The 19062-nt window shown below is 42.8% G+C and overlaps 1 protein-coding gene across 2 annotated transcripts; it reads left to right on the forward strand.

Moving 5' to 3' along the window:
* The first annotated feature begins 4522 nt into the window (after positions 1–4522).
* vps16 (VPS16 core subunit of CORVET and HOPS complexes) lies at positions 4523–18840 on the forward strand. Of its 2 annotated transcripts, XM_085433472.1 has the most exons (25): positions 4754–4818; positions 4992–5145; positions 5276–5364; positions 5462–5553; positions 5632–5760; positions 5845–5989; positions 6079–6194; positions 6387–6509; positions 6598–6653; positions 6759–6848; positions 9600–9771; positions 9999–10130; positions 10227–10354; positions 10533–10568; positions 10650–10758; positions 10837–10971; positions 11460–11568; positions 11648–11745; positions 11832–11936; positions 12028–12105; positions 12187–12273; positions 12608–12690; positions 12837–12933; positions 18118–18221; positions 18296–18840. In XM_085433472.1, exons 3-25 carry the CDS (start codon positions 5295–5297, stop codon positions 18435–18437), a joined length of 2436 nt encoding a protein of 811 aa, XP_085289598.1. In that variant the 5' UTR covers positions 4754–4818; positions 4992–5145; positions 5276–5294; the 3' UTR covers positions 18438–18840. The 2 variants fall into 2 exon arrangements, with proteins under 2 accessions (XP_085289597.1, XP_085289598.1); XM_085433471.1 differs by lacking the exon at positions 4992–5145 and having other exon boundaries at positions 4523–4818.
* Positions 18841–19062: the final 222 nt, after the last annotated feature.

A 19062-nucleotide genomic window follows, 5' to 3' on the forward strand; every position in this document is an offset into this window, starting at 1 on the left:
CTTCTAGGAAGGATTGCTCCGGACCTAAAGATGAAGATGGAAGAAGCAGTTGATGTTGTCCACAGAGTGGGAAGAGCGGTGGAGAATAAGCATCGACAAATCATTATTCTGTTTATGAGACGTGCCGTGAGAGATGACATCTGGAGGCGAACAAAGGCTTCTCCCGTGTGCAAAGAAGAAGGCATCCGCTTTGCTGAAGACCTGACCCCAGAGGACTGGAGATCCAGACAAGCGTTGTGGCCAAAAATCGACCAGGCACGGAAGGAAGGCAAGGCTGCAGGCTTCAGGGGCCCTTTTGGTTTCATAGAAGGCAAACGTATCAGGGTAGAGACTCCAGGTACGGGCTGACATCTGACTACGAAAGGAATATACAGTGGAACATTTCGGATGATGGGACTTTTACCTCAAGATTTTCCTACTCCATCTCCTAAACTTCCTCTTTAAAGCTGTTCATGTGTTCCGTGTTCCAATTAAAAACGAATATTTCTTTTTTTTTTCCTTTAACACAAGGGGACTTAAAGACTCAATTAAGCGCAAAGCTGTTTTTCTGTTCTGCAAGGGGCAACAGGCAAATTGTTTTTTTCTCCAGGAAACTCATTCTGAGGAATCTGATGTGAAATTTTGGTCACAACAATGGGGAGATAAAACATTTTTTAGTCATGGTACAAACAGGTCGGCTGGGGTTGCTATTTGTTTCAACAGATGTCGTGGTAGGTTTTTGTGCAACATGGCAGACAAAAATGGACATTGGGTTGCCTGTGTGTTAAATATTGATAATACTCTGATTATTTTGGTTAATGTTTATGGATACAACAATGATCAAGAGAATAAGAACCTGCTGCATCAAATTTCTACAGTTATAAAGGAACTTTATACCAAATTCCCTACTGATTATATAGTAGTTGGAGGTGATTTCAATGTGACTCCTGATGAATGGTTGGATAGATGGCCTTCAAAGTTTTCAAGAGAGCATAAAAACCCAATATTTGAAAAATTCGCTAATGATACTAAATTAATAGATGTATGGAGAGTGTTAAACGAAGATGTAAAACAATTCACCTGGCACAAACCTAATGGTCAAAGCAGGTCACGTATTGATTATTGGTTGGTATCCAACTCAATTTTACAATATGTCAAGGAAACAGTCATCTCTAACAGTCCCTTAAGTGACCATTGCGCCATTATTCTGAGACTACAAAGCAAAGACCAAAACAACACATTTAAGGATTATTGGAAATTTAATTGTCAGATGCTGAGAAATGAGGAGTATTGTAATTCTATTAAAAAATTAATTTTAGATATTCAGAATGATGAAGCCATCAATACACCGATACTCAAATGGGAATATCTTAAATTTAGAATCAGAAAAACCTCAATTGCATTCGGTAAAAAGTTAAACAGACAAAGACAAGAAGAGGAATCAAATGTAGTAAAAGAACTTATGAATCTGTATGGCAAATTGAATTGGACTGAGGAAGAAAAAGGAAAAATTAATAATTTACAATCTAAATTGGACGAAATGTACCTTTATAGAGCCAAGGCTGCTTATTTGCGATCCAAAGCCAAGTGGATAGAAGAGGGTGAAAAGAACACTGCCTATTTTTGCAATCTAGAAAAACGTAGACAAGAATATAACTCAATATGTAACCTAATAATCGACGGAGAGGAATGTACAGACCCTAAACGCATTTCAAATGAAGTATTTACTTTTTACAGTAACCTTTATAAGTCTTCATACTCAGAACAAAATGTCACCTCCTTCTTTGACAAAATCAGTAATTGGATTCCAGTAATTGATGATAATTTTAGAGAAATTTGTGATGAAGACCTAACTATAGAAGAATTTGATTTTGCTATTAAGAGCATGGCATCTGATCGCTCACCGGGACCAGATGGTATAACAACTAATTTCTATAAGCACTTTTGGGAAGACCTAAAATTACTATTATTCAGTGCGATAAATGAATGTATAAATCAAAAGGAGCTTATGACAACAATGAAACAGGGAGTTATAAAATTAATTCCAAAACCGGGGAAAGATAAGAAAAAACTAAGTAATCTAAGACCTATAACACTTTTAAATACAGACTACAAAGTTTTTACAAAAGTTTTAGCAACAAGACTAAAAACAGGTATTTCTGAAATAATTAGCCCAACACAATCAGGATTTCTCAAAGGACGGTTGATCCAAAATAATATCCGCTTGGTTTTGGACCTCATCGATTACAATTACCTAATTAAGGATGATGGTTTTATGTTGTTCTTGGACTTCCATAAAGCATTTGATTCTATTGAATACACTTTTATTATTAAGACATTTAAACATTTTGGGTTTGGTGATGCATTTCTGGATATGATCACTATGTTATACACTGATATTAATAGTTGTGTTTCTCTTTCAGAAGGCACATGTCCCAGGTTCAGGGTGGAGAGAGGTATCAGGCAGGGCTGCAGCATCTCACCTCTTTTATTCATTGTAGCCACTGAATTACTTGCTATTACTGTCATAAACTCAAACATCAAAGGATTAGACATAAATAATCACAAATTAATAATAAGTCAGCTTGCCGATGATACAACAGTCTTTCTAAAAAATAAAGAACAAATTCCATTGGCCTTAGATACAATAAAGATCTTCTCTGATGCTTCTGGACTACGCCTGAACCTGGACAAATGTGAACTCATGAGTATCCACAATTGTTCTCACTCTCTTTGTATGATATACCTGTCAAAAATGAAATCAAATATCTTGGAATCTGGATAACTAAATGCATGGCTGATAGTGAAGAAAAGAATATTCAGAATACAACTGACAAATGCAAAAAAAACTCTGAACCATTGGCTACAGAGAGATTTAACGTTGTTCGGCAGGATAATGTTGACCAAGGTTGAATCTTTGTCCAGATTAATCTGTCCAGCTTGTTCCCTAGCCATCCCACCAAGAATTATAAAAGACATCAATAAGGTGAATTTTAATTTCATATGGAAAAATAAACATCATTATGTTAGTAACAGGGACTTGATAAAAGATTATGAAGAGGGGGGTTTAAAAGCAATCGATTTTGAAATAATGAATGGCATTTTAAAGATTAATTGGCTACGATCTTTCTTGAAAAATGATAATGAGATCTGGTTCTTGATACCATCTCTTATTTTCAACAAAGTTGGGGGGATCCAATTCCTTTTAGTATGTGATTTTGAAATTTCTAAACTACCCATAAAACTTTCCAAATTTCATCAACAAGTTTTGTTAAATTGGAAATTAATGTTTAAACATAACTTTAGTCCCCACAATGTTCCATTGTGGAATAATAGGGTGATATTGAATCGGGGGAAATCTATGTTTGTGGAAGAATGGATGACAAAACAAATTTGGTCTGTGACACATATAATGGATGAAAATGGAGATATACTTGAATTAAACAGGCTTAATGAGAAATATGACATGAGTTGCTCGTTCGAGCTCTATAAAAAGGTTTCACAAAATATCCCAACAGTCCTTGTAAATACGGTAAAGAACAATTTTTCAAATATACAGACTCCAAATTTGCATAAAGTTAAACTAGATGGTCTTGAATTGGTCAATGGAAAATGCAATAATCAGTTTTTGAGGAGGTATTTGGTTAACACCTTATATCCAGGTAGGACAAAACATTCACTCGTCTTTAAAGATTATAACAAATCTGAGATCTCGTTGATCAGAACCAAATATTTAACATTTCCAATTCCCCCCAAATTTAAAGAAGTCCATTTTAGAACTACAAAAAATATTTACCCCTCCAATGAATTTATGAGAGAAAGATTTAAATTTGTGTTAGACAACTGTTATAGTTGTAAAATAACTTCGGAAACAACAGAGCACATGTTCTATGGATGTGTGACAATCCAGAATTTATGGAAATCTCTCCATGTCCTAATATTGTCCCAGTATGGATATATTGATTTTTGGTCTTTTCAAAATATTCAAATTGGAGTAATCCTTAAGGACAAAAATAGTGAGTTTTTAATTAACAATCTCATTATTATAACAAAGTATTACATACATAAATGCCGATATGCTAAATCCCCCCCTTCATGGCCTGCTCTTAAAAACGACCTCTCCCTGTTCCGTAAATCTCTTAAGCTAATAAATAAGCCCCAAGCAATCAAATTGCATAGATTTTTAGAAGAGTTTGATTTTTCTTAGCCCCTTATTTAAGTTATGAGTCTTGTTTATGGAACCTCACTTTTAGAGATTTTATGATCCCCCTTGTCTTCTTTATTTCTGTTCCTTGTTTTTCATTCTTTTTTTTTTATTCTTATTTATGTTTGTATTGGTTATTTATCTTTTTATATTATTATTATGTAGATGTGTGAATATGGATGTGTATGTATGCATATGTACATGTATATATATGTGTGTGTATGTATGTATGTTTACTTTCAGTTACTGTCGATTTCATTGTGGTGTATAGGAGATGTGATTCTGTTCTGATTGATTTATTATGTCGCTTGTCTCTTTGAGATTGTCATTGTTATTGTTCTAAATAAAGTTCATATTAAAATAAAAAATAAAAATACTGCAGGCTCAGCTGTAAACACAGAAGTGCCGTAGAGGGCAGCAGAGCGCCCGCGGCGTCTGCCTGAATAACTACCGAAGAAGAAGAAGAACTAGGCTGCAGTCAGCTGACCGGGCAGAGCGAGAGCTAAAGCTAACGCTACGTCCGGCCGGTGCACCGGGACTTCCTCCGGTTTGTTCCCCGGGGTACCCCCTCCTGAGAAGCGGATCATGGCGTTCATCACAGCCAGCTGGAACCCGCTGGGAGACGCCTTTTACCGGTCAGTGAGCGCCCACTGTGTCGGTCTTTCAGCTGCTAGCAGCGAGGCTAATGTTTGCTGACAGTCAGCTGACCGCAGCTCCATCCGTGTTATATACACGTGTGATTGAGCTGTTTAAACAGAGAAATCAGCCTGTAACCTGCGCCTCTGCTTGTCATTTGACCCTGCTAAAGCTGGCTTCAGAAGCTTTTTCCCTTTAATGACGTTTCCTGAACACACACGTCACGTGAGAGGACTGACGTCCATGACGAAGTGAGCAGGAGGTTGTAGCCCATCAGAGTCAGGGTTTACTCAGGTCGGCAGGTGACATTTGTGTGCAAGTGACAGGTGAGCTTAAAGTGAGCAGAAAGTGACCGGAGGCTGGAATAGTGTTAGGCAGATAGGGGGAGGAGCCTGCGGGGGACCATGGGGAGGGGTTTGTTTACATTAATGTGTACTTTCCTGTGTACTACTGCAGTAAGACGGATCTGTATGAGATGAGCTGGAGTCTGCGTGATGGACTCAGAGACAGTCTGGTGGCTGCAGCTCCATACGGAGGCCCCATCGGTACAAACTAAATAAAACTTTATGAAACGCTGCAGTGAGATAGTTTTTTATAGTCAGATTTAAGGCTTTGACCCCTGACCTCTGTCTGACCCCTCAGCCCTGCTCAGAGAACCTCAGCGGCGTTCTCCGAGTTCTCGTCCTCAGCTGGAGATCTACTCTGCGTCAGGAGGCACCGTTGCCAGCTTCCCCGTGAGTAGCACCTGACCACACCCGGAGACAGGTTGGGTCTCTCTCTGACCCGTCTCTCTCTCTCTGTCTCCGTCTCAGTGGAAAAGTGGTCCAGTGGTCCAGCTCGGGTGGACGGTCTCTGACGAGCTACTGTGTATCCAGGAGGACGGCACGGTCCTGATCTATGACCTGTTTGGATCCTTTAAGAGACACTTCAGTATGGGACAGGTCAGCACACCTGAGTTTGTTCCTCTGAATAAATGAAGCTGCTCAGACGATGTCACTGATCAGGTGACCTCTATCTTTAAACAGGAAGTGGTCCAGAGTCAGGTGATGGAGGCCAAGGTGTTCCACTCCCCTTATGGAACAGGTATTGCCATAGTAACAAGCTCCTCCCGTTTCACCTTGGCCACCAACATCGATGACCTGAAGCTCCGGAGGTTACCTGAAGTCCCAGGTAACACCTGACTCACCTGAGATGGTGTTTTCACTGCCACGGTTAAGCCTTTCCACCCTTACCTGTCTGTCCACCTGTCTGTCCCTCAGGTCTGCAGGGAAAGCCATCCTGCTGGGTAGTCCTCACTCAGGACAGACAGACTAAAGTCCTGCTGTCCAACGGACCAGAACTCTTCATCCTGGACAACACGTCCTGCACTGTGGTGGTGAGACATGTAGAGACAGGTGAAGTCAGTAATGCTCAGTTTAAGATCGTTCTAACCAAAACCAGTCTGAGACGACGTTTGTCTGACAGTCTTCGATGGTGATGCTAATCCACAGCCAGTAATCTTCACACTCAGATTTGTCCTCATCTTTCTTTTACCTGTCTCACTGCCTACCTTTGTGTCTCTCTTCAGTGTCCTCCAGGCCTCAGTCCTCAGGACGGCAACATTGTCCACATGTCTGTGTCTTTCAGCTATAAATACCTGGCTCTCCTCACTGACAGTGGACACCTGTGGACAGGCTTGTCCACCCTACAGGTGAGCAGCTGTTCTGGCCAATCAGCTTTTCAGATATCTGTGAAGCATCACCTGTGGAATGACTCACAGGTGATGCTTCTGTATGCAGGAGAAACTGAGTGACGTCGACACCAAGAAGACCATGGCGCCCAAGCAGATGTTGTGGTATGTGTGACCTCTCGTTTACCTGTGCTCTTATTTATTCAGCTGCTCACCCGTCGAAGCTCTTCTTTTACACCCGTTTAACCTGGAGTTTACCTGTTTGCCCAGGTGTCGCAGACCAAAGAGCCAACAGCCATCTGTGGTGTTGATGTGGGACAGACTGCTCCTGGTGGTCGGGGTGTGTAATGAGACCATCCAGTATCCTTCAAACTTCACATCTGAACATGTTCAAATACACTTCAGGTGTGTTAAGGTTCTCCTTGGAGTTGTGCAAAGCAGCCGGTATTTGTATCTGTTAAGGGGGGAAAAGTATTTGTGTTTGTATTTGAGTAAAATTCAAAATAGGTTGAAAAATCAATTTTTTTTCTTGTTTATGCTTCTGATTTACGTTACAGTGTAAGTATTCTTTAATTATATCCATTATAATAAATATGGATATGCAATATTGGTTGGTATTTTTCCATAAATACAGCAATGAACATTTAACAAGGAACGTCATTGAAAAGAAAATAACACAACAGCCATTACCTCATCCATGGTTAAACCAACAATTAATAAAATATCATTGTGAACATTATGAACAGACAGAATTAAAAACAAATAATACTTCAAAGAACTGTTCTTCTGAGAGAACATCTTTCTAATGCACAGAACTAAACTTTATCAACCCCTGACTGGGAGATGTGGCAGAACAAAAGTTGTATTCTATATAATACTGTTAAACCAAAAGATGCAGCCCTGCTGTTGTCAACTGTCTGCCTAAAAACAGACACAAACGGTTTTTTTTGTGTTTTATGTTGACCATAACTCAACCATATTTCACTTTGAAGAAGATGTCTTCTGCCAACATACTCTCAGTTAAGTTTCTCCATGTAGTATTTTGTGATCACAAGCTTGTCCACATGTGAGGGCAGCAGTCTGGAGCGTTGTGGGGACAAGATACCTCTGCTTGTTGGGGCAGGTGCGATATTTCATTGCCACATGAGCCAGGGCTGCAGGGTCTGAGGTCAGTGATTCAGTGCTGTCCTCAGCTAAGTAGCTCTCAACTATCTTGCGGAGGTCATAGCACCAGATGAGGCAGATTTGGCTTTTTTGCCCGCTGGCCTCACTCTCAACTGAGGATGAGCTGGGTGCTTCAGGTACCCCAGAAATAGGGCTGTTCGATATAACGATATATATCGGATGGAGATTTATATATATGTCTATCGTTTCCTATTACGCTATTGTTTGTTTCGTGTTGTCGTAAAATAAACTGTTTACAGAAATATTTTTTCATCGTTTTGATGGTCACTGTAGTGGCTATATTATTTTCTTAAAGTTCTCTCTTTCTCTTTTATTTAATATAACCACACTACGGACGGACAAGCGCCTGTTTTTATGCGTTGTCATTAGCAACAACGTCGGTAAAACCATCACGTGCCCTCTTGTTTATTTTCTACATAAACTTTTCACAATAAAGCTCAAGATCCTGTTGAGACTTTTCAAAATAAACTGAATCACGTGAAACAGTATGCAGAGAGTTTACGGATGAGAAGCAAAAACGGCCCGTCAGGTGCTCATGCATCAGTTAAAACACTCGACTCCAGCTACACGACGCCCAGCTGGAAACACTTCACGCAAGTTGAGCTGCCCGAGATTCACAGAATTTATAGAAAATGTTAAATTTTTGTGATTTATATCGTTATCGGACGATAGTGTCTTATATCGGGATATGAGATTTTGGTCATATCACACAGCCCTACCCAGAAACATCATCCGCTTGGAGTTCTGCATCCACCTCTGCAGACACATCTGCCTTGAGCCTGTCAAACTCGGATGACATGGGCAAGCTCTTAAATTGGGGATCCAGTAGGTTGGCTTTAAAGTAATGACCCAAGGAGTCATCAAAGACAGCCTGGAAGCGCTGAGCCAACTCAGACTGCAATATGGTCACCATTTTAAGTGCCTCGGTACATCCACATCCACCTTTAGGTTTTGAGAGCCTGCGCACAAGGGATGACAGAGACAGAGAACCCACATCCTCACACACAGTACCTCCCAGATCCATCTCTGCACTCATGGTAGTCAGTGGTCGTCTCTGCTCCAACAGTCACTGGAGCATGTGAAAGGAGGACTTCCACCTGGTTGACACATCATGCACCAATGTGTTCTTGGGAAGGCCAAGCTCTTTCTGGAATGCCAACGAGCTTGGTAGTTGGTATGGAGGTGCAACCACTTCGCGAAGCTTGCAAAAAACTTTTATTCTCCACTACTAAGTTGGGCATCAGGTCAAGGCAAATAATTTCTCCCACTGTGTTTGTTATTTGTAGTGGGTGGATGGGTGTATAAGCCTGTTTTGCATTAAATGCATCTAATATAGGTGATTGAAACTGACTTGCAGGGGCAGAACATGGCTGTGATGATGATTTGGTGCTGTTGGAGAGGTTGGCACACAGTACCAGGAGAGGATGCTTTAAGTGCATGTGATTATGCATAACAGATGTTGACAGATGTTTGATATCTCTGCCTTTGATGTGACTTTTGCACACATTACTTGTAACTTTGGTTTTATCTGCAGCACTGACTGTAAAATGTTTCCACACAGAACTTGAGCAAGGTTTTTGGCTACTGGAGGACACTGTGTGTCACTCACCTCTTTACACGTTACTCACTCACTCGTGCCCTGCGTTCTCATGAGGAAACGCAGCTTTTTGATATAAAGTTTTTCTCGTTCCCAAATACAAATATTTTTAAGTATTTGTTCAAAATAAGTATTCGTGAAAAACATGTTATTTGTTCTCCTGGAGCTCGCTCAAAAAAGTTCTCTTAGAGCTCATTTAGGTTCCGCTGGAGCTCCTTCTGGGTTTCTTGTTATAGCTGGTCATTTATAAACAAAGAATCATGTTCCGTGTTCGAGGATGTCCTCGTGAGTCATTCTCTGGTGGTTTGACCCTTGACCCCGGCCTTCAGGTATCCCATTGAGGATCCATGTGTTTTGGTGGGAGAGATGGATGGAGTTCGAATAATCAGCTCGTCCAATCAGGAGCTGCTGCAGGAGGTTCCTCTGGTCTGTCAGGACATCTTCAAGATCGCCTCCATGGCGCCTGGAGCTCTGCTGTTGGAGGCCCACCGGGAGTACGAGGTACATCATTCAGTACCACATTAGTACTACAATACTGTCCCATTAACACTGTAATACTGCCACAGTACAACATCAGTACTTGTAAGTCCACTCCATTACATCACCTTAATACTGTCATTCACTGATGTCCATGTACACATGTAGTACGGGTACACATGTAGTACGGGTACACATGTAGCACGGGTACAGGTCTGTCAGGCCTGACGTGTGTTTTTCTGTCTTTGCAGAAATCGAGTCAGAAAGCGGACGAGTACCTGCGGGAGATCAAGGAGCAGAGCATGCTGGGAGAAGCAGTCAGACAGTGCGTGGAGGCGGCAGGTCACGAGTATGACACCAACACCCAGAAATCCTTGATGAGGGTGAGAGCGTCCGTATGATCTGTTTTAGCATGTCAGGGTAATGCGACCTGCCCTGTACTATGACCTGTCCCTGTAATGTGGCGTGTCTCCCTCCAGGCGGCGTCCTTTGGGAAGTGCTTCCTCACAGACTTCAGTCCGGATCAGTTTGTGACGACCTGCAGGGAGCTGCGAGTGCTGAACGCCGTCAGAGACAGCAGCGTAGGGCTGCCACTCACGCACACTCAGTATCCTCTCAGTCTGCACAGGTGCATCATGGGAGATGCAGTGTGTGGTAACGTCTCACTTTGTTCAGAGTCAGGGGCTGCATCCCTCGTCACGCCGCTGTGACCCATTCTTAGCTTTAGGATTCAGCTCAGACGGGTGTGTTACCATGGTGATGAATTCCTTGACCTCTGACCTCAGATTCAAACAGCTGACTCTACAGGTGCTGATTGACAGGTGAGTGAACTCATCGAAATGTCTCTGAGATCTCATGTTACCCCTCCACCTCTCACTCACCTGTCTTTCTCTCTCTCTTAGGTTGGTGTATCGGCAGTTTTACCCATTAGCCATCGAAGTCTGTCGTTACCTGAAGATCCCTGATTATCAGGGAGTCAGCCGAGTCCTCAAACACTGGGCGTCATGCAAGGTAACTGTCTCACACCTCGCCCACCTGAGACTGTTTTCACATGACTGATTGGTGTGACGTGTTTGCGTACGTGTCCAGGTGCAGCAGAAGGACCTAACAGACGATGCCATAGCACGAGCAGTGTGTATGAAAGTGGGAGACTCACCTGGGGTTTCGTACTCGGACATCGCAGCTAAAGCTTATGAATGTGGACGAGCAGAGCTCGCCATCAAGGTGAATTCTACAGAGGTTTGGAGGGTTAATTTCCATAGTATGGTTCAGTGGTTCAGGCCGGAGTCTTTCTGTGTGGAGTTTGCATGTTCTCCCCGTGTTTGCGTGGGTTCCCTCCGGGTACTCCGGCTTCCTCCCACCGTCCAAAGACATGCAACTTGTGGGGATAGGTTAATTGGATCCAAATTGCCCATAGGTGTGAATGTGATCGCGAATGGTTGTCTGTTCCTGTGTGTTAGCCCTGCGACAGACTGGCGACCCGTCCAGGGTGGACCCCGCCTCTCGCCCTATGAGAGCTGGGATAGGCTCCAGCGCCCCACGCGATCCTGAAAAGGATAAGTAGATGGATGGATGGTTCAGTGGTTTTTGGACAGATTTGGAGCCAGGTTTCAGCTGGATGGTCACTGCCCATCTGCTATATTCAGCAGGGATATTGATATTGAGTGTGGTCGAGTGTTTTTCAGTATTTGTCCCTGTGTGTCTCTATGAAGCTCCTGGACTTCGAGGCTCGGTCTGGAGAGCAGGTTCCTCTGCTGCTGAAGATGAAGAGGAGTCAGCTGGCTCTCAGTAAAGCTGTAGAGAGCGGAGATACCGACTTAGGTGAGTGTTTCAGCCCCACACCTTATGTGTTTGCCAGATGGATGATGTCACACTGACAGTTGGCTGTGTGTGTTGTCAGTGTACACAGTGGTGTCGTACCTGAAGAACGAGATGAACAGAGGAGATTTCTTCATGACTCTGAGGAACCAGCCGGTCGCTCTCAGCCTTTACAGACAGGTGCACCCAACTTCACCACTACCGCTCTCCTCCTCCTGGTTTACATTTGGTAATGTGTGTCTTTGTTTCCATTTGTTTGCTGTCAGTTCTGTAAGCTGCAGGAGCAGGAAACTCTGAAGGACCTGTATAACCAGGACGATGACCACCAGGAACTGGCCAACTATTACGTCACTGCAAGCTACAGGGAAAAGGTAAGGACTGCTAACCGTCACGCCCAGCAGAGATTAGACTCGTCCATCATCACTGTAATCACCTGTCTGCTGTTCACCTGTCCATCTGCAGAGGTTGGAGGGCCGGCTGTCTCTTCTGCAGAGCGCTGTCGATGAGTACAACAAGGCCAAGAATGAGTTTGCAGTAAAGGTAACAAACGAACAATAAGACGTGTTTGCAGGTGTGTGTTTGTACCTGATGCTCAGGTGTGTTTCACTGATTGGTCTGCAGACCACAGAGGACGAGATGCGTCTGCTCCGTTTTCAGCGCAAACTGGACGATGAGAAAGGGGCGGGGCTTCTTGGACTGTCCCTACAGGTAACTACAAGGGGCGGGGCTCCCTGGCCAGCTGACGTTTCCCTCTACCAGTTACCTCCACCTGCATGCTCTGTGTTCTCAGTCTCCATCACCTGGCAGTACTCCAGGTTACTTTAAAGAGGCCAGTGTGGTCGCTCCGCTTTAAAGTGCTTCTCCTCAGATCATTACAGACCCAGACTTCCTCCATGTAACTTCTAAGTTCTGGGACAGCCAATCAGATTGGCCAAATCCGCGGTTTGATTTAAGCAACTGATGAAAACTTGTTTCTGCTGATTGTGACCATAGTTACATCTGCTGTGTGTGTGTGTGCTGTGATGTCACTTGCTGTTTGCAGGTGACCATGGAGACGCTGTTGTCATTAGGACTCCACAAACAGGCAGAGCAGCTTTACAAAGACTTCAGAGTACCTGACAAAAGGTGTGTCACTGAGGCTGCGCTGTTATTGGCTCTGTCTTTTACTACAGTCTTTCCTGTCTGTCCCTCTCGCCTGTTTGCCTCTCTCGCCTGTTTGCCTCTCTCGCCTGTTTGCCTCTCTCACCTGTTTGCCTCTCTCACCTGTGCAGGTATTGGTGGTTGAAGTTGAAGTCTCTGGCGGAGAAGGAGGAGTGGGATGAGTTAGAGAAGTTCTCAAAGAGTAAGAAGTCTCCCATTGGCTACCTGGTAAGGAGAAGCCCCACCCCCTCTGTTATGTTGCATTAACTACAGGGTGGGCCATTTATATGGATACACCGTAATAACATGGGAATGGTTGGTGATATGAAAGTCATGTTTGTGGTACATTAGTATATGTGAGGGGGCAAACTCCTCAAGATGGGTGGTGACCATGGTGACCGTTTAGAAGTCGGCCATCTTGGATACAACTTGTTTTTTCAATAGGAAGAGGGCCATGTGACACATCAATATGTGTATGAAGCTTTGTAAGATCCCAAAAGATGCAGGAATAAGTAGTAGGATTTAAGAGTGTAATAACGGACTGAAACAGAAGATGGCAGCACTTCATGTACAAGGATGCCAGCTGCCGTTAAACCCCGAAGAAGAAGAAGCTCTGTCCCCGAATTTATTTATAGCTTAGTTTCCAACAATGGTGGCAGCTAGTTGTGTGGATGCCCTCAGAGGGCATCCACACTATTGAGTTCCTGTTTCTCTTTAAACTTTATTCTTATAGTTGCTCCACGTTTTTCGGCACTTAACTACTCCCTCAGTTTTCAGCCGATTTTCTCCGTTCAAACGCTAAACTGTTCTGCTATTTCTGCTAATTCCAGCTATATCTTTTGGTGTTTATTGCTATTATACTTTTTAAAATATTCCCATTTTTTCCTTTTTTTTGTCCCATTGAAATGAATGGAAAACTTCCACAATTCTGCTAAAACTTGCTTGTTTTTCAAACTTAACTACTTCCTCATACTTTCACCTAGAAACTCCATTCAAACTTTAAAACGTTCTCAAATGATTGGGCTTTTTGTGTGTGATTCAGCTTTTTCATATCTGTTACCTTTTTCATTTAATGCCTCTTTAAGTTTTCAGTTGCAGCTTTGTGATTTTTCAGAAAATATACAGTGGGGCAAAAAAAGTATTTAGTCAGCCACCGACTGTGCAAGTTCCCCCACCTAAAATGATGACAGAGGTCAGTAATTTGCACCAGAGGTACACTTCAACTGTGAGAGACAGAATGTGAAAAAAAAATGCATGAATCCACATGGTAGGATTTGTAAAGAATTTATTGGTAAATCAGGGTGGAAAATAAGTATTTGGTCAATAACAAAAATACAACTCAATACTTTGTAACATAACCTTTGTTGGCAATAACAGAGGTCAAACGTTTACTATAGGTCTTTACCAGGTTTGCACACACAGTAGCTGGTATTTTGGCCCATTCCTCCATGCAGATCTTCTCGAGAGCAGTGATGTTTTGGGGCTGTCGCCGAGCAACACGGACTTTCAAACTCCCGCCACAGATTTTCTATGGGGTTGAGGTCTGGAGACTGGCTAGGCCACTCCAGGACTTTCAAATGCTTCTTACGGAGCCACTCCTTTGTTGCCCGGGCGGTGTGTTTTGGATCATTGTCATGTTGGAAGACCCAGCCTCGTTTCATCTTCAAAGTTCTCACTGATGGAAGGAGGTTTTGGCTCAAAATCTCACGATACATGGCCCCATTCATTCTGTCCTTAACACGGATCAGTCGTCCTGTCCCCTTGGCAGAAAAACAGCCCCATAGCATGATGTTTCCACCCCCATGCTTCACAGTAGGTATGGTGTTCTTGGGATGCAACTCAGTATTCTTCGTCCTCCAAACACGACGAGTTGAGTTTATACCAAAAAGTTCTACTTTGGTTTCATCTGACCACATGACATTCTCCCAATCCTCTGCTGTATCATCCATGTGCTCTCTGGCAAACTTCAGACGGGCCTGGACATGCACTGGCTTCAGCAGCGGAACACGTCTGGCACTGCGGGATTTGATTCCCTGCCGTTGTAGTGTGTTACTGATGGTGACCTTTGTTACTTTGGTCCCAGCTCTCTGCAGGTCATTCACCAGGTCCCCCCGTGTGGTTCTGGGATCTTTGCTCACCGTTCTCATGATCATTTTGACCCCACGGGATGAGATCTTGCGTGGAGCCCCAGATCGAGGGAGATTATCAGTGGTCTTGTATGTCTTCCATTTTCTGATGATTGCTCCCACAGTTGATTTTTTCACACCAAGCTGCTTGCCTATTGTAGATTCACTCTTCCCAGTCTGGTGCAGGTCTACAATACTTTTCCTGGTGTCCTTCGAAAGCTCTTTGGTCTTGGCCATGGCGGAGTTTGGAGTCTGACTGTTTGAGGCTGTGGACAGGTGTCTTTTATACAGATGATGAGTTCAAACAGGTGCCATTCATACAGGTAACGAGTGGGGGACAGAAAAGCTTCTTACAGAAGACGTTACAGGTCTGTGAGAGCCAGAGATTTTCCTTGTTTGAGGTGACCAAATACTTATTTTCCACCCTAATTTACGAATAAATTCTTTACAAATCCGACCATGTGAATTCATGGATTTTTTTTTTCACATTCTGTCTCTCACAGTTGAAGTGTACCTCTGGTGTAAATTACTGACCTCTGTCATCATTTTAAGTGGGGGAACTTGCACAATCGGTGGCTGACTAAATACTTTTTTGCCCCACTGTATGCGTTGTTATGGTTGCTATGCAATTAACTCAGAGTGAGAGCTGGTGCTTTCTGAAGTTTCTCTTCATGTCCAAACAACTTCTTGCTACTCGCTCAATTTCCACTCAACTTCCACAAATTATACATCAAAACGTAGGTATTTTTGCTGGCTTTAAGACAGTGTCACTATAATTATCGTGCGAGTTACGGTTTTTTCACAATTTGCCTCGAAGTGACACAAGATCTAAAAACTCCCCATTCAAAGTCTATGGGGAGGTTGTGAAACTCAGAGCTCAAATACTGAAACTGAAGGCATTTTCAAATCGTCATATCTCCTTAATGAAGCGAAATTAAGACATGAGGCTTGTCCCCGTATATCTTCAGACACTCCTGACGCTCACAATTCAAGAATTATTTTCTCACCTATTACCGTTCTGAGATGAGTTAGACTTGTTTGAGGGTAGGAAATCTGTCCTCCTCTCAGTTTTCCAACTCGGAGTTACAAAGAGCTATGAAATCGCAGTCAAAAGTTCACCAAAGTCCGCTGATTCACCCAGTGCAAGAATTTTGCTTCTATCCCACCTAGTTTTTGAGTTACACGACGTTTTGTAACTCCAAAAAACTGCGTTTTTCGCCTCTGAGCGCGATCTAATTCTGGCTGCTCATCACCCTGTTTTCCAGGCGCCCGCTCTCTTTCCCAGTGGCGCAGTTGGTAATAAAACGGATCTGAAGATCAAAGGTCGTGGGTTCAATTCCACCTTGTCCACATGTTTTCTTCCACTACAAATTAATACAGTATCACAGACCAGTAACTCATATTGATAATTTATTACAATTAAGCAAAGTTTTATGATTTTAGCAGCTTTTCTAATATGGACCTTAGATTCTTGTTAACAGTCCATGGCAGAAATACATACAAGTACACAGCCTGCTGAAGCACACAGAAGCAGTACCTCTGATTGGTGGACTGAAATTGAGCAGAACCAGGTTGTTGTGCCTCTTTTCACCAGAAAGTTCAGTGTTTTCTCAGCCTCTTCTGCTGTTTTTAATAAGAATTTTAAGCTTTTTCACCTGTTTTCAGTTATATGAGAACCAGTTTGGCTCAGTGAGATGAGTATGAGATGAAATTCTGCTGATTTACCTCTTTTCTGCCAAATCTTCAATCATTTCACCTCTTATCAGCATAATTCTCAGCAGCTTCTGCTCTTTTCAGCAGAATTCTGATCATTCACCTCTTTTCAGCAGAAATTCTGCTGATTGAACTCTTTTCAGCAGAATTTTCACCTCTTTTCTGCCCAAATTCTGCTCATTCACCTTTTCTGCAAAATTTTCAGCCTTTTCACCTCTTATTATCACAAATCTCAGCTGTCTTCAGAAAAAAATTCTTTTGAGCAGAAATTCTGCTGATTCATCTCTTTTCAGCGCAACTTTCTGCTTATTCACCTCTTTTCTGCAAAATTTTCAGCCTTTTCACCTCTTATCAGCACAATTCGCAGCAGCGTCTGCTCATTTCAGCAGAATTGTCAGTCTCTCCAACTATTCTTTGCAAGAATGAGTTTGGCTCAGTGAGCTAAATAGCTGCCCTTAGACCACAAGGGCCAGGTTCAAATCCTGCTCAGGGCAACGTTTTTTTTTCTTCAACTTTATACTTTTTCAGCTTTTTTCAGCAGACATCTTCAGCGTTAAGGCATCCACACAGCATTTTCGCAGGAAATGCAAATTTTTCTAGTATTACTCTTATTATTCTTTCTGGGTCACAAAATAAAAGTTTTACATATTTTCAGGCGAGAATGTAGCTGTGTAAACCTCAAATATCTGCTCAGTTTATCAGGACACCACATATTTTCAAAAGTGCTCTGACGTTTTCGGAGACGTCTGTTTCCCACCCGCACGATAGCTAGCCGGGGGCAAGGCTCACTAGAGCCGGTGAGAACACCGGACTCCCGGCAAATCGTTTTCAAACCCACCGCCGTCTTTCGCTACTCAGGTTAAACATGATATATAAGTTACTTAGATAACTTAAAAATGTTATTGTTTGTTTTTTTCAGTATTGTATTTGTTCCTGAGTAAATCGGTTTGGCTGAGATTAAAGTTATAGTTTTTACACAGCTGAATAAACGTCAAGCAGACAGCTGATTATCAGAAGTGTGAGATGCTTGAGAATTTACTCCGGTGTCCTGTTGTATTTTAGATGGCAAGTTTATTAAACTTCACTGAAACAATCTCCAAATTTCATTAAACTTTAATAAACTATCATCTTGTCTTTATTTTTAGTTAGCACATACCTTAAACACTTAAAGCTGTAAGCTAGTGATAGTTATATAAGAGCAGATGCATGCTGGTGCAATAAGCTGTACGTTGTACGTCCAATGGATGATGATCTGATTAGTCGACTAATCGCAAAAATAATCGGTGACTAGTCGACTATCAAAATAATCATTTGTGGCAGCCCTAATTACCAATAAGTTTGATGTGTCACATGGCCCTCTTCCTATTAAAAAAACAAGTTGTATCCAAGATGGACAACTTCTAAATGGCCACCATGGTCACCACCAATCTTGAGGAGTTTGCCCCTCACATATACTAATGTGCCACAAACACGACTTTAATATCACCAACCATTCCCATGTTATTACGGTGTATCCATATAAATGGCCCACCCTGTACATTTCCCATGAGTCTTAGCGGGATCTCTTCTTCAGGCGTTTGTTGAAGTTTGCATCAAGTGTAACAACAAGTACGAGGCCAAGAAGTACGTTTCCAAGGTGACGCCTGAGCAGAAGGTGAAGGCCCACCTGGCCGTCGGGTAAGACACCTCTGTGACATCATCACACAGCACAGGTGGGAGCACTCATGTAACTCCTCCTCTATTCCCAACAGTGACCTGGAGGGGGCTGCGGATGCTGCCATTGAGCGCAGGAATGAAGCTGAGATTGGGGCAGTCCTCTCCAGATGCTCCGCCTCCAACAGCCTGGTGATCGAGCGGCTGAACCGAGCTCGGGCCGCCATTGCCAAAAAGTGAGCTTCCACTCTTGAGCATGACGTTGGTGGGAGCCAGCTGCTGTTACTGATCAGAGACTGTGATTGATTACTGATCAACTGATGCTTTCTTCTTCCCTTCAATTAAAAGCTTTGACTCTATTCACACTCGAGCGCCACACCTGGACAGAAGCACTTCCTGCTGCTGTCCCTTCACAATAAAAGCTTCAGTGTGTAGCATGGCCGGTGTTATATTGTGAAAGAGGACAGTAAGTGTCCAAGCTGACCGCATGTGTCACTTTGTATGATTTTAAATGTTGTTAGTCGATCAATAAACATGAAAAACACAGGGTGCAGTTCTCAGTCTGACCACCGGGAGGTGACAGAAAAATAAAAAGCCTCTTTGTTCTGTAAATAAAATCCTTTTCTATTAGTGCCCACTTGGATCAACTCTCCATGGTTTTCAGGATTTTCCATTAGATCATAGTACTTGGTAGCCGTGTTGTACCAAGTGTTCCTGAGTCTGAAGAAAAGCCACAGACCGAGCTGCAGGTATGTTGTCTCCTCCACGTCCACTTTTGTGGTAGTGTTCGTTTCGCATGCTACATACATTATGAGATACTGGACTGTAATGAAAACCAGTCGACCCGAGTATATATCAATGGGAA

Source organism: Copadichromis virginalis, linkage group LG15, assembly GCF_057382275.1.
Source record: "Copadichromis virginalis isolate Kocher_CV1m ecotype Utaka linkage group LG15, C_Virginalis_male_GT1.1, whole genome shotgun sequence".
Lineage (NCBI taxonomy): Eukaryota > Metazoa > Chordata > Actinopteri > Cichliformes > Cichlidae > Copadichromis > Copadichromis virginalis.

Coding starts and splice junctions, on each gene's coding strand:
- vps16 (XM_085433471.1), top strand. CDS start 4,769: ATGGCGTTCATCACAGCCAGCTGGAACCCGCTGGGAGACGCCTTTTAC. Junction 4,819..5,275: donor CTGGGAGACGCCTTTTACCG/GTCAGTGAGCGC, acceptor GTACTACTGCAG/TAAGACGGATCTGTATGAGA. Junction 12,934..18,117: donor AGTCTCCCATTGGCTACCTG/GTAAGGAGAAGC, acceptor TCTCTTCTTCAG/GCGTTTGTTGAAGTTTGCAT.